At 44.0% G+C, this 15304-nt stretch overlaps 1 protein-coding gene across 1 annotated transcript in view; it reads left to right on the top strand.

Moving 5' to 3' along the window:
* The window catches only part of Dpt (dermatopontin), a 29608-nt gene that overhangs the window by 2596 nt on the left and 11708 nt on the right, over positions 1–15304 (top strand). The window contains exon 2 of the mRNA XM_055624356.1: positions 10690–10815. Coding sequence (XP_055480331.1) covers positions 10690–10815 — 126 coding nt within the window. The remainder of the gene's footprint in view (positions 1–10689; positions 10816–15304) is intronic.

Raw genomic sequence — 15304 nt, 5'->3', positions numbered from 1 at the left:
AAGAAAGAAAGAAAGAAAGAAAGAAAGAAAGAAAGAAAGAAAGAAAGAAAGAAAGAAAGAAAGAAAGAAAGAAAGAAAGAAGGAAAAGTGATTGTTGGGGGAGAGTTGGCCCATGGGAGATTAGTGTGAAATTGACAGGTGAGATGTCTTTCTCCCTCTCCCCTCTCCTTCCTCTGCATTTTTGATGTACAGAATCTAATATCTTTGCTGCGTTCCTTTCACCCTCCATTGTTTTCTTCTCCGCATCTCTCCCAATCCCAGGCTAGAAAGTCATGGACATGCAAACATCTTTTCACCCCTGGACCCAGCTGCCCCAGAGCTGGCACCAATTACTCCCCAGGCATTTTTTTCCTAGGCAATTATAATTTTGTGTTTAGACTCCAGTCTCAGTGAAAAATCTGGAAGGAAAGAAATTGTTCATAGGCTGGGGGGGAATTACGTCTCCCCAGACTGGCTGCAGACTTTTCATCTGCTCTGGGGAAGAGTTCTCGATGAGTTTTCTGCAATTTGGCTGTCTTGTGTAAGTAAATTAGCTTTCAGGTTTGTTTTAGGAGGTGGGAGGGACAAACATAAGCTTGACCATACATAGGATCTGCTGAAGAAAACTTGCTAATGAGTGCTATTACTCACTGTGTCTGTGCTGAAAACCACGGTTTTGAATAAAGCATCCTAAAGCTGGGTGATACCTCCAGGAGGCCTTAACTGGTCCCTCGTGAGTATGTGTGCCTTCCCGGAGGCAGGACTGCAGTGTTCTCAGGGGATTCCTCTCACTGTGATTAGCAAACACTGTGGGACACACAAGTCTTGTGAGGAGCTAGATGAAATTTCAAGTTGTAGTGAGTCTGAACTGCCTTGTGGTGGAAGGTTTTCCGAGCTAGGACTCTTCACACCTCCCAGCTGTACAGTTGGCACGTTAATGTCTTGTTTGAGGGCAGTCAATAAGGATTTAGTGAATGTGGAATTTGACGAAATGCATATTGGGCTAACCGCGTTTTTGTGAAGTCTGTATTTGGAGGAAGAATGTTCTATATATTTGTACCATTTCTACTCCCTGTACTTCAGAGAATCTGCAAAGACATTTTAAATCACCTATTTTTATTAGAGCTGAATTTTTATAATTAATTAATGACAACTCACATAACTGGAAGGAGAAGAAAGGAGAACTATTCCACAGAGCTATGTCATCATCAATGTAAGTCTAAAACTAGACATGCCGCCCAGGAGCTTTGTTTTCCACAATCCGCTATGTGCTGGGCAGTGCAGACCAGTGTCCCAATCTGTAGTTCTTAGTATTTCAAAGGGCACAGTGCTCACTTCTTTTAAATCCATGTCTTTCCTCCTCTATACCCTCAACTTGCTATTTTCTGAATAGACCTACTGCTAGATCTGTGTTTCCTTATTATTTGTATCCCTCATTTCATATAAGCTTTGTGAACTTTGTCTCGTTCACTACTGTGTGGCCAGTTCCTAGAATAATGCTAGCACATAACCAGCCCACAATACATACTTACAGAAAAGCCAAATCAGTCTAATTGTGCTTGAGGAAGCCCAAATCCCAACCAGTATCTCTGTTACTGTCAAGGAAGATGTTCCCACAGGGAAAACCATTTTGCTTATGTCTTTGATTTCTGTTATTTCCACATTTACAAGACAGAGTCCAACATTTCATTTTGGCTTATGCTTGGCGGCCTTTTAAACTTCCCTAAGAATCTCTGAAACATGTACAGAGCATGGCTGACTCACATCGTAACCACAAGACGAACTCATTATTAGATTTACATTCTCCTATGATTTTAACGTTTCCGTAAACTAAAATATTTCATAATAAACTCTTTGTTTCAAAAGGCATAAGGACTAAATGTTAAATAATATCCTGGCTTGATCCTAGACCAATAAAAGGACATTAATAGGAAAACTGGTAAAATCACAATAATTTCTAGAATTTAGGGTTCTGCTAATGTCATTTCTTGGTGTTTAGAAACCTCTTGGAGTTATGGGGGTAGCATGGCAGAAGCTGGGTGAGGGCAGACATGAGTCATTTTCTAATCTACAATGATTTCAAAGCGAAAAGCTGAAAAATAAGAATTCAGGCTGGCTAATTATATGATGGCAAATTCAAAGACAAACACAATGTAACAGTATCCAAGATTCCCAAGCCTAGAAGGAGCCTTGTGGAGAATGTAGCTCAGTCTTCTTCCAACTTAAGTTAGGAATGAAAGCCACGAGAGTCAAGCACCTGGAAAGTCAACAAATCATCATAGTAAGTAAAAGTTGGATGACCCATGCCCTAATTTATGTGGCATTACGGTGCTTACAGCTTCTGCCATTTATACATTCATTTGCCCATTCAGTGGCTGTTATTAAAGACTTTGCTAGACTGTGAGAATGTGAAGATTAATAACATAAATCTATGCCCTTGTGTTACTCACAGGCTAATGGTGTTTGATCTCCACAACAGTATTGCGAGGAAGTTATTTAGTATCTTTGCTTTTCTAATGAGGGACCATAGTTCTAAGCATTAAGAGATGCCAGCTGTTGGCCTGGGACAGAGAGACAGTCAAGCCCTGCACCCCAGCGCCACAGATGGGTCTGAAATTTCCATGTTATTTTTTTTTCTTAGATAAAACTACATTGAGTGCTGAGCTAAAAATAACTATCAATTCCATATAAGAATAACTTCTTAAGACAACAAGGTGGAGGGTGAACAGGGTTGTAGCAGATCTAGGATTCTTGCCAGCTTCCGATCTAGGTCATTCTAAGTGCTGGGAATCAATTGTCTGGGGGAACTTGATACTTCTTCTTTCTTTTTCTTAAGAGGGTTGGATGGCAAAATTCACTTTTCTCGGTGTGGGATTTGCCTCTGTTTGGGTACTTGATGATGTCAGCTTCTCAGTCAATAAAAGTCTTCCAGGGAGCTGAAAACCTTAGGATGCGTGTGTGAGTAGGTGTGCAAGGACGTGTGTGTGCGTGCAGTCCTTTCCCTCTCGGGTCCTTCGTTTCTGCATCAACAGAAACGTGTCCTGTAAGTTATCATAAAAAGGTTAAAAGCAGATCTCTGTGAGTCTGAGGACAACCTGGTCAACAGAGTGAGTTTAAGGACAACCAGGGCTGTTCTACAGGGAAGCCCTGTCTTTTTTTTTTTTTTAATTTTATTTTTTTCTTATCAGTTACATTTTATTAACTCTGTATCCCAGCTGTATCCCACTCCCTCATTCCCTCCCAATCCCACCCTCCCTCCCTCATCTCCACCCTGCCCCTTTCCAAGTCCACTGATGGGGGGGAACTCCTCCCCATTCATCTGATCCTGTTTTATCAGGTATCTTCAGGACTGGCTGCAAAGCTCTCCTCTGTGGCCTAACAGGACTGCTCCACCCTTGGGGGGTGGGGAGGTCAAAGAGCCAGCCATTGAGTTCCTGTTAGAAATAGTCTTTGTTCCCCTCACTATGGGAAACCAATTGGTTACTGAGCTACCACAGGCTACATCTGAGCAGAGGTTCTAGGTTACTTTCATACATGGCCCTTGGTTGCATGTCAGTCTCAGAAAAGACCCTGTGCCCAGATATATTTGGTCCTTGTGGAGCTCTTATCCTTTCCTCATCAGACTAACTCCCCTTCTTTCTTATGATTCCCTGTACTCTGCCAAAGGTTTGGTCATGAGTCTTTGCTTTGAAAACACTGCTAGTTAGAGTCTTTCAAATGCGCTCAGTAGACTCCTGTCATATGTTCAATGTGCATCCCATCTGTCTTTCTAAACGAGGATTGATAATCTTACCCCATGTCCGCTCTCTTGATTATCTTTTTTAGGTGTATAGATTTCATTATGTTTATCATATCTTATAGGTCTATATAAGTGAGTATATACCGTGTTTGTCTTTCTCCTTCTGGGATATTTCACTCAGGATGATCTTTTCTAGATCCCACCATTTGCCTGCAAATTTCATGATTTCCTCCTTTTTGATTGCTGAGTAGTATTCCATTGTGTAAAAATACCACAATTTCTGTACTCATTCCTCCGTTGATGGACATCTGGGTTGTTTCCAGGTTCTGGCTATTACAAATAATACTGCTATAAACATGGTTGAGCAAATATCCCTTTTGTGTACTTGAGCAAACTTTGGGTATATACCTAGCAGTGGTATAGCTGGGTCTTGAGGAAGCACTATTCCTAATTGTCTTAGAAAGCGCCAGATAGATTTCCAGAGTGGTTGTATCAGTTTACATTCCCACCAGCAGTGGAGGAGGGTTCCCCTTTCTCCACAACCTCTCCAGCATGTGTTGTCCCTTGAGTTTTTCATCTTGGCCATTCTGATGGGTGTAAGGTGATATCTCAGGGTCATTTTGATTTGCATTTCCCTGATGGCTAATGAGGATGAACATTTCTTTAAGTGTTTCTCTGCCATTCGATATTCCTCTGTTGAAAATTCTTTGTTTAGTTCTGTTCCCCATTTTTTAATTGGATTACTTGGTTTGCTGCTTTTCAGCTTCTTTAGTTCTTTGTATATACTCGATATTAGTCCTCTGCAAGATAAAGGGTTAGTGAAGATTCTTTCCCAATCTGTAGGCAAGCGTTTTGTTTTGATGACAGTGTCCTTTGCTTTACAGAAGCTTTTCAGTTTCATGAGGTCCCATTTATTGATTGTTGCTCTTAGAGCCTGTGCTGTTGGTGTTCTGTTCAGGAAGTTGTCTCCTGTGCCAATGAGTTCTAGGCTGTGGGAAGCCTTGTCTTGAAGAACAAAAATAACCAAACAAACAGAAATTTTAAAACGCATGTGTGTGTGTTACATCTAACATCTCCAAAATCGCATTGCACCTATAAAGCAAGGAAGGTAACGCTAGCTATATTAGCCCACTTCACAGAACTGCTTTGATGATTACAATAACTAACACAGGTACTGTGTTTAGTGCAACGCCTGGCCCATGTGACTCCTTCTGAAGGGTCATTCCTGATTACTATATCACAGAGGCTCACACTCAGCTGGTAAGTCACAAAACTGCAGTGACAGGACACGTGGCCTTCTGGAGCATATGATTCAGTTAGATCTGTAAATATTAAATGTACACTATTAAGCATCTTGGCTATTTGTCACAATTTAATAGGTATTAGGGGGGCATTAGGCCAACAGGTTAAAAAGTGTTTTAATAACCAATAATCATGAGCCCCCACCATTAAGCATGCCTTACTGTGCTTGCATAGTCTGAAACTTTCAGGATTTAAAGATTCCTCACAAAATAAGCTGGGTCCCCTCAGAGGCCCTTTGAGTAGTCTCTGCTGACTGCATTTTACAGTAGGTCTTTCTGCCTAACAGGACTCCCTAGCAGACAGATAGTCCAGCAGGCCTAAAGCCTGGAGTCAGGTGGCAGAACTCCTACCCAGGAACAGCAGGAAGATAGCAGACTGCATACAGCTGGACATAATGTAAAAGACCATCCATGCCCCCATTGTCATAGCAGGACGAAAAGTGGTATGGTATTTATCTTCAAAAGCTTGCACTGACACACTGCGGGCAGCTGGGTGAAGACTGTTTTAAATGAAATGCATGATGGTTGCATCAATACATCACAAGGAAGGAAGACATCAATCTGAATTAGAAGTGTAAAACTTAGAGGTCGGAAACTCCTGTTTCCCTCTGGTAATCTACTCCCGGAGGCTTTTGCATTGTCTTGTTGGAGGAGCTCAGCATTAACCATTCCTCCTGGATGCTCCAAAGATTACAGGTTTTTAAAAAAAAATGCAGAAATTAAAATTTTTTTTATTAGATTAAACAGCCTTCTCCTCCATCTAAGTTTATATCCCTACCTCATCATTACTTTACCAGGGTGCTACCTTGTTGTACCTATCCAGTCTCCCACTTCTCTGCTCTTCTGTCATGGTCCTACTCCACTCTGCTTCTCTTTAAAAATGTCTCCACCATCAGAGTATCTACTTGTCAATACCAGTACCCCAAGAAGAAGACCAGGCTGAGCACAGAGCAGGCTTTAATAAACACTTGTTGAAAGATGTAATGGACACTCTAACGTTCTGTGGATTTGTGTTTTAAGTGGCTAATGATAACCAAGGAATTATTCCAGGAAAAAACAGAATTAAAACCTAAAGCTTGCTTCTATGTTACAGTTATTCACTTTGGGGAATGGAACGAAGTTTGGAATAGTTGAGAAGGCTATGGTCACATGGTTCCCACAGTGCAGGGAACTGGCCACTGGTGTAGAATATGGGTGAAACTTCTCTTACTCTACTCGAAGCATGGGGCTAGAGACAGGCCACAGCTCTAAACACTACACGTGTGTTTTTATTAAGTGGCCCAAGACCAACACAGCTAGATTATCCAACTTAAAAAGTTTTTGTTTTATTTCGCTGAGAAGTTGGACTTTCTACACATTTGAACCCGGGGCTAGCAGAGATCAGAGGAGAAGTAAAACTCCACAGAACACTTAAAAAGCAAAAGAAAGGAAAGAAAACCCCACCTCCATCTCCCCTCCCCAACCCCCATCCCGTACTGCCCACCTCCCACCTCTATTTGTTCTTCCTGTCTGCCCATCCCAGACTTGACGAAGCTCGCACACAAGTCCAGCTAAGGTACTGACGGAAGTAGATGGACAATGTAACTGCTGTTTGCTTGCTTTCTTGCTTGCTTATTTGTGCTATCTTGAAGGGAAGCCTGCATAAACGTTTTGGTATAAAACAAGTCCTGGTTAGTTACTAGCTTGGCTGTTCTTGTTCAGGTATCGTTTCACTGAGTCCTTACAGCGCTGTAAATGAGGGCTTATAGAGCATGGTCAGGGCAAGGTGGGGACGAGACTTCTTGCCTGCAGGTTCCTAAGGATGAAATCTTCATCCCGTGCCCTGTTATTTCTGTTTTACCATTTCAGACATAGGGGAAATTTTCTGTCTTTGCCACTACTGTGATGGGCTGGAGATAAATCATTTCCAGAAAGGCCACTTTCTTCAGAACACATCTGCAAATATTGTTGTCATGGGAAGAGCAATAGCCTCATGGTTTCTCTCCCAGAAATCCCCCAGTCTCAGGTAGAATGACTGATACTGCTCTCGTTTTTGAAGCTGAAACTGAATCTCAAAGAGATAGAATGGGAGTGATCTCTGAAGCAGGGCATCATGCTGTGCCAAGGAAATGTTTCCTTGGAGTCTGCTAAGGCCTCGGGATCATGCCACAGCTTATCAGTAAAGCTACAGCCTTTGAGCTGACACTTACACTCTGCAGACAACTCAAAGCCTGTGCTGAAGCGCACCAGGGCCTTGCCATGGTGTCGTACCATTGTTTTCATTTTCTTGGTTGGGTTGGAGTATGTTGAACATTACAGAGCCTTCCAGCTCCCTCCCTCTGCCTCTTCAGTTGCCTTCCCCTCTTCTCACCTGCCTTGTGCCTGGGCCAGCCATGTTGAGGCTAAGTCCAACGTTCACACGAGCTTTGTTGTAACCAAAGCTGTTGGAGAGGCGGCTGAGAGAACTGCATGAAGTGATACCCATTGTGTACCTTCCTCTTCCGACGGGGCTGCTCCTGAGGCAGAAGGTAGAAAACAGGCAAATGAACCATTGCTCCAGTTTCCATAGGAACTACTTAGGAGGACTTCCAGAGCCTCTCAAAGACCCACATGATAGGCCCTTGCAAGGTAAGTCTGCCTCTGATACCAGGAGCCAGCTGGTCAGCCATTCGCTCATTACATTCTGCTATCGAGCATTTACTGGACGAGCCTCAGGCACTATGAGGAAGACAAAATAAAGATTAAATGAGCATTTCCCACAAGGACTGTACTATCTACTTGGGGCGATAAGAGGTGATAGAGCCTCTAACAGAGTGGCTGAGGCATCCAATCTCAGTGAGCTTCATCCTAGCGGCACAGCGGCTCAGAGCATATGTGTGATGCTTCAACAAGGGAAGCGACCCTCACCAAGCAGACACTTGCTGTGTAGCTGCCACCCAAGTATCACAATAGTAAGCGATTTATAAAGCATTGAAGCACCGGCATCCTCATAATTTTCTGTACATTGCCTTAATTCTTCAGGGGAATACAAGTATATGCTATTGGTACGCTCCGAGGAGAAAACCTAGGTCGTCAGATGGTATGATAGCCGCTCTAGATGACTCAGCGGACAGTGGGACACCACTCCAGGAGCATCAGAGCCTGTGATGGTAATCCCTTGGTCATGTCTGTCTCCACAGTGTGAATACATACCCCTACCAATGTCCAGTTCTGAAAGGAACAGGTCCACACGACCAAACTCCGACAGTCTCACACTATCAAAATATGAAGGCCGTATCGCTGAAGCTGGGAGGAGCACAGATAGTTGGTTGCCTGTCTCCAGATGATCTGGGGCTGGGAAGACATGGGGTGTTAGTACCCTTCACAGGGAAGCATTCTCTGAGATGGCATGTGAAAGGCGAGAGCACTCTTCTCACAAGAGCCATGAGGCTGGCTGTCCAGCAGAGAGCCAGAGAAGTTGTGGAACTTGGAGTGCCTTCAGAACTGGGCCTCCACGAGACGGGTCAGCAGGCCTTCTGACATTCATTTTACTTCAGGGAACTTACCACCGTGGGAATTCTTTTCCTTGTAGGGATCTGAGTACACGCAACACAAGGGTGGAAGAGGACTAGGGGGATAAAAAGCAAGATGGGCAGTAAAAGGCTCTGATTTGGAAGGCGGTTGCTTCATGATGGCAAAACAGGAAATTACACAGAGCACCAGTGGGAACTGCCTTCTTCCTGAGAAAAACCTTAGGGTTTGCCTATGATTCTTAGAGCTTATACTGGTTTCTTCACACCCACACTGATATGGAGTTGAGATGAAGAGACCCACCCAGGAGTCACACAAGAAAATTTACCTCATGCTATGATAGCAGTAGTCCATGTCAAATGGTGTAAGCCCAAAGAGGCAATACTCTTGAGGTTAAAAAAAAAAAAAGCTAAATAATCAAAAGCCATCGCATCGGTCTCGATTTATATATTGGATTTCATTTCTGATCTTCCAGAACCAGTTTTATACACTAAACTTCCTATTGCTCTTGAGAACATGATTGAGTTAGCACCCAGCCCACCTATTAATTCCGTCCTCATCATAGGGCACAGTGGTTGAGAATTGGGATTGAGTCATAAAGTATAAGTTGTTGATGGATGAGTGGATAAAAATGTGTATTTAAATGTACATATGAATGGACATACACATAAATGATAAATAAGTGAAAAGGAAAGATGTATGAGTTAATTTCCATCAATGGGGGAAAAAAAGAAAATGACACTTTGATGCAGTGTGACAGTTTAGCAAGGTCTCCCCCAGTAGATAGCACAGGGAACCCCCCTTTCGTGTTTTCTGGAAACTTAGCTTTATTTGGAAAATATGCTTAATCTAGCAGCCTTCAGACTATGCACCATCAGTCACTGACCGCTGTTTCACATGAGAGGGGGCAGGCTGATGACCCAGGTGCCCAGGAGACTGAAGGATACAGAAGTAGCTGAAGGCCTGATTTGGAGGGGCTTGTACTACGGTTTGAATATGTTCTCTAAAGTTCATATGCTATGAACTTAATCCTTGAATAAGTGTGTGGATGACATTTGGACATGTGTCCTCTGAAAGGCAATAGGAAATATTGCTCTCAGGTAAGGGCCCTCAGGATGAAATTAGTCGCCCTGTAAGCAGGGAAAGAAAGACCCAAACAGGCCCGCTGCTCTCCCTTGACCTGTGATGCCCTTCACCATGTCATGAGGCAGTTTTGGTTGTGTCTGTCTCCACAGTGTGAAAAGTTCCTCACCAGATACCAGCACCACATTCTAGGACTTCCCCACTCTCAGAACCACAAGCTAACCAAGCTCCTACATCCTTCTGCTGTTCAGCTATAACAACTGAAAGTAGCCTGGGGAAACTTAGGGAAGATCACGGTCTACGTGAAGAAAACAGTCATCAAGCCAGCAGAAAGTACCAAACTTTTGGGCAGTGTGTGATTAGGGGAAAGAAGAAATACTGTAGATGAAACAGAGAGAGGTTCTTCATTTAGGGAGATGCCTGAGAGGTGAAAGGGGCCAAGACCAGCAACGTTGGTAGAATGAAAGTGACTCTTCCTTCTCAACTAAGGATTCACCATAAAAAATCCAGACCGATAGGACAGGAAAGGGTCCCTGGGAATTTGAGTTCAGTTGGTCTGTGGATTTTCTGTGTGGAGTTTTGCCATGTCCCTGGCTCAGGTTCTAGAGGTGGAGCTCAGAGACCCACCTAGAGGGTGGTACAAAGGTTCCCGGATATGCAGAGAACACCGACTATGAGCCTAGACTTCTCAGCAGATTTCTCCGAACAGCCCTGCATCTCTATACTTTGTGTGCTGTGTAGGGGGACAGTGAAATGTTTATTTGAAGTTCAACAGTTCATCATAGTTCTTTGTCAGCTTTCTAGCTTAAGTTCAAGTAAAATAATTTACAGCATTCTCAACTGTAAAAATTCATAAACATCTTTTCTTCTAACCATATATTTATGGAGAGTCATTAGGAGCAGGGTCTCCCAAACTTATTTTCACTGAAAGTTGTTGAGTCATTTGAACTTTTATAGTGTGAGTGTCATTTCTACAATATATCTATTCCTTGTGCCAAATAGAATGACTTGTAGGAGTGTGGGCCAATGACCGAGTGGCAGGAAGTTCTGAGGAAGGAGTTTGCATCTACCAGTGCCCTGATGATCTCTTCTCTTCAGGTACCAGACTTGCTCCAACAACGGACTGGTGGCCGGGTTCCAGAGCCGCTACTTCGAGTCAGTGCTGGACCGGGAATGGCAATTTTACTGCTGTCGCTATAGCAAGAGATGTCCGTACTCCTGCTGGTGAGTCTGAGAGCCAAGTCTTCATTTCTCATAGCTCCTGGGGGTGGATGGGAGCCTACAGGGATTTGGTCCTTCAAATAAGCCCAAGATGTCACAGGCCAGCTTTATAAGCAACAGCTGGAGTATAGAGGAGAATGAGTGGCTGAGGGAGACTATTCATACACAAAAGGGCCCTTTAGGTTCTCCAACCCAATGTTTCCATAACCCCCACTTTGCCATAGCAAAAGAAAACTGCAAGAAGGCAGTGACTGGCTATCACCACCCAGCAGCTGAAGCCTACTGAGTCCTGTCTCCATGCCTTTTCCCTCTGCTGTGATGACTTGACCTCACATTGGAATCTGTTTGGGACCCATATTCCTGCAGCACCTCCAGGAGTGAGCAAGTCTCTCATGAGCCACATTCTGATACAGAGTTAGAAACAGCAAGCAGAACGACAATAGCGATAGCAACAGAAAGATGCTGCTGTTTTCTGCGCCACCTGGCAGACACAGCCTCTGATACCCTATTTCTTTCTCTCTCCCTGGGCTGAAGCCACACACATTTATTTACCCTGATAATTCACACCCAATGTTAACTACACAACATATCCCAAACTCTTTGGTCTGCAAACAACCCAGGCATGTTAGCCTTGGACAGTTATCCAAAACCAGTGTTTGAAGCTTGTCTCACTTAAGTGACTTGTCTCTCCATAGTCTGGGGCTCAAGAGGACAAACAGCCTTGTGGGTTCTTTGTTCTCTGCAAGTCTGTGGAGTGCTATTCTACAGATGCTCCAGAGGTACACAATGTCCTCAGAGACTGACAGTTCCAAAAGCTTAGACTTTTCTTCTTGCAGTAATGACAGTAAATCCACAGCTCAAAGTCAGCTGATGTCTGAAGCTGCATGATGGAGCTGAAACCTCCTCTAGCTTCACCAAAACTCCTTCCTACCCCACCCCAGCAGGTGAGCAAGTATGCAAGGGGCTGCTGATTCAGCCCAAGCAGATCCTGGATCTCCATGCTATGTTGGGCCCAAGGGATGCTGGTAAAGGCAAGGGGTATCTTGAGTTGAAGCCTCCAGGCTATCTTTCCCTGCGACCTCTTTCCTCTTTCCTTTCCTCCCACTATAACTGCCCTGTCCCTGGAAAGTCACTTTTACTTCTCTGAAAACCTCAATGCACCACTGAAAATGATGGCAGTGTTTATTTACTGTGTCTCCATTATAAAAAGAAAACTGATAAAAATGGTTGTTTGCAATCTGGAAGGAACAGTACTTACCCTGCTTATGCCAAATTATGTGAAGAATGAGTTTGAAGAATGTCTTCAAACTCCCTAAAGACATCCATGGGCATGTTTTTCAGACCTCCTTGAAATGTAGGTTGAAATTGAAAACACTGAAGATATTAAGACAGTGGTGAGCCCTCATACTATAATCTCTTCAGAGGTGTGCTAGCTAAAGGACAATCTAGATCCAGTTTTCAAAGAGGATTCAGGTTCTACAGCAGAGAGGGAGAGTGGAGATGGGCCAGCCTCCCCTCCCTGTCTGCTAAGAGAATGGCTCTTCCCTCCTGTTGTAAGGCATTCCAAGCCAGTAAAAAGGTGAATAGTTTCTCAAAATGAGCAAACAAAAGTAGTCATCAGCCTAGTGCTGTGTCTACCACATTAACAAGCTCCAAGGGAATACGTCCTAGAAGGGGCCAGTGCGTGGTCCAGAGGCAGGTTTGCAGTGTTCAGTCGAAAGGGTAGGCATCCTCAGGCATCGGAGGCTCACATGGAGAACTGACCCTTCACAGGTGGCTCCAGAGCAACACACTATTACATTCTGTCTATATGTGGATGCTTTTCTCTACCTAAACTTTGAGGAACCCGTTGATCTTTGTATATACCCGAAGTCTGTCTAGCACAGTGCTTGGATCTTAGTGGGGGGTGAGTGTGTGTGTGTGTGTGTGTGTGTGTGTGTGTGTGTGTGTGTGCGCGCGCGCGCATGCACCTGTGCATATGTGAGAAAGAGAGAGGGAGAAGAAAGAGGAGGAAGAGGAAAATGAGGAGGAGAGGAGAGAGAACAAACCCTGGATAGAAGTTTCTTGCTTTGTTACAGTACAAGGCATCCAGCAATCTAGGCAAGTGTTCCAAAACTGTGCCACATTCTTAGTCATAACCAATTTCTTAATATCTGTCAACTGGGTTTGCAGTTAATTGATTCTAGAGAGTGTGCAGGGAAAGGTTTTTTTTTTTTCCAGAAAAAAAGTTACTGTTGTTTTTTAATTTAATAATAGATTTTTTATACTTCATTCCCACCCTCCCACCTCTGCCTTATAAGCTCTGGGTTTATGGTAATCTTTGCACCTATTTGTGACAAGCCCTTTTAAAAGAACTTTCCCCTACTTTTCTCTCTGTGTGTTTGTTTGTCTGCGTGTAGATGAACATGTGTTCAGATGTGTGTGCACATGCGTGTGGACGTTAAAAGTCTGCCTGGGACATAGCCCCTTAGGAGGCATCCACCTTGTCTTCTGAGAGAGTCTCTCCCTGGGACTTGAATCTTGGTGTTGTTAGGTTAGCCTGGCTGACCAGCGGGCCTCAGGCGCCCTCCTATCTCGCATTCCCCGGTGCTGGGATCACTGGTGTGAGCCACCATGCTTGGATTTTGACATAGATGCTGAAGGTCAAACTGAGGCCCTCATGCTTATGCAATAAGCCCTTTACTGACTGAGCCCTCTCCCCAGGTCCCAAGGCCTTTTAATGACATCAGGCACACAGCAGGCACTCCCATTTGTTCGCCTAGTGAAGATTTCAGCCTACTCCCTGGTCTTATAAGTGAGGGTTAAACGCACTAACAGGATCCTGGCATCGCCACTGGCGAGGATCACATGGAGCTGGTTTGTCTTAAAGCAGAGTTCCCCCCACCCACCCTTTCCTAAATGCAGGAGAAGTCATCTAATGAGCCTTTCAGGAGCAGACGCTATCAGAAACACCCGGTAGGCCCCAGTGTTGCCTTGCAGAAAGCTGAACACGTGAAAGAAGTTGGATAGCAGAGGAACAGGGGTGAGCCAGGGGGCCACTGAGTCATGCTTCTCCAGGGAGAGAAAGAATATTCTGGGACAGCCCATTTTTCCACCACAGTGAGAGCCTGGTGTCTCTGTCAGGAGGATTGAGAGAGCCTGCAGTGTCTGCGGCCAGACAGTCCTGCCTGCCGCTTGGGGTCCTGAACAAACAGAACAACAGGGAATGGGCTTAGGGCCCAAGGCTTTCAGCCATCAGGCAGATAAATGCCTACGGTTCACTGGTTTTAGAAAATCTGATAGACAACAGATTGAGAGTGAGGCTGGGGCAAAGGAGAAAGCATCTAAACCTCCTGTAATCCCTATCTTCTAAGCATTTCTGTATTATGTATCTACACCAGAGCATTGATGCTTGAAGCTTGCCCTGTTTACTTGGGTGCCAAGGCCCAATAAAGATAAATCTTTGAGTAACAAATTCCCCAGGCTCCAGTACTCATCTGCCTTGCTTCCCCACAAGTATCACATGTCCTCTCTCTCTTTAGAAATGACTTCCCAAATTCCCCTTACGTACAGCTCCTCACTTACAATGCTAAAAATTCAGTGACTATGGAAGGGTATACATAGGAACAGAGAACCTTGGTTAATTTAACAAAGGTCAAAATGAGATGGGCAATTTTTCTTGAATTGACAGAGACATTCAGGTTTCCTAACATTTACCCCCAAGCCTTGGTCTTCAGTGATCTTCCAACTTGCATTCCTAACCTTTGACCCCTTATTCTCCCTCACCCCACCTCAAGTCCAGATATATCACTGTTGGTCAGAACCACAGGGGATGGAGAATGACATCACAACCCAACTTTGAAGCAGATTCCATATATGAGTGCTTCAAACGTGATTGGCTCTAGCTCAGACAGCACAGCATCAGATCTGAGAGTTCATACAGGGGCCTATGGAAATGACACTTTTTCCAAGGAAACATCAGAAAGGTGGCAGAATAAGTGTGCGGTGAACACCATAGGGCACAGCCTGTGACTCACTGTTCCAAGGGTGTCTAGACACTTCAGTGAGATCTTTAAATTGCCTGAGTCATGGTGTTATATTATACCTCTCTAAAGTGAATGAAGCCCCAAGGTTGTACATTTTCAATTCTTCGGCATTTCAGCATAATACCTAGCACTTAATATAAAAGCTGTCAAACGGATAACTACACGTTGCAAGACCCTAAGAGCAGTAATCACAATGAAACTGATTTTGATAGCGTGACATTTTAATAGTTGATTTAAAATAAAAAACTCTGTTATTCTGCTTGATCCTTTTAACAGCCCTGAGTCAACCACTATGTTCTCCCTTTCCTACACTGAAATGCTGGTAATCCTTGCATTTGATACCTTCTCTTATATCGCTTTAACTGACTTGAATTAAGTCGTGGAACTAGACACATGAAAGGATGGACCTTTCTTCCTACTTGTGTGTGTGTGTGTGTGTGTGTGTGTGTGTGTGTGTGTGTGTGTGT

This window comes from Psammomys obesus, unplaced genomic scaffold, assembly GCF_907164565.1.
Source record: "Psammomys obesus unplaced genomic scaffold, mPsaObe1.curated_primary_1811, whole genome shotgun sequence".
Taxonomy (NCBI): domain Eukaryota; kingdom Metazoa; phylum Chordata; class Mammalia; order Rodentia; family Muridae; genus Psammomys; species Psammomys obesus.
Note: the sequence above shows the minus strand (reverse complement) of the source record. Positions and strands in the feature narration are given on the sequence as shown.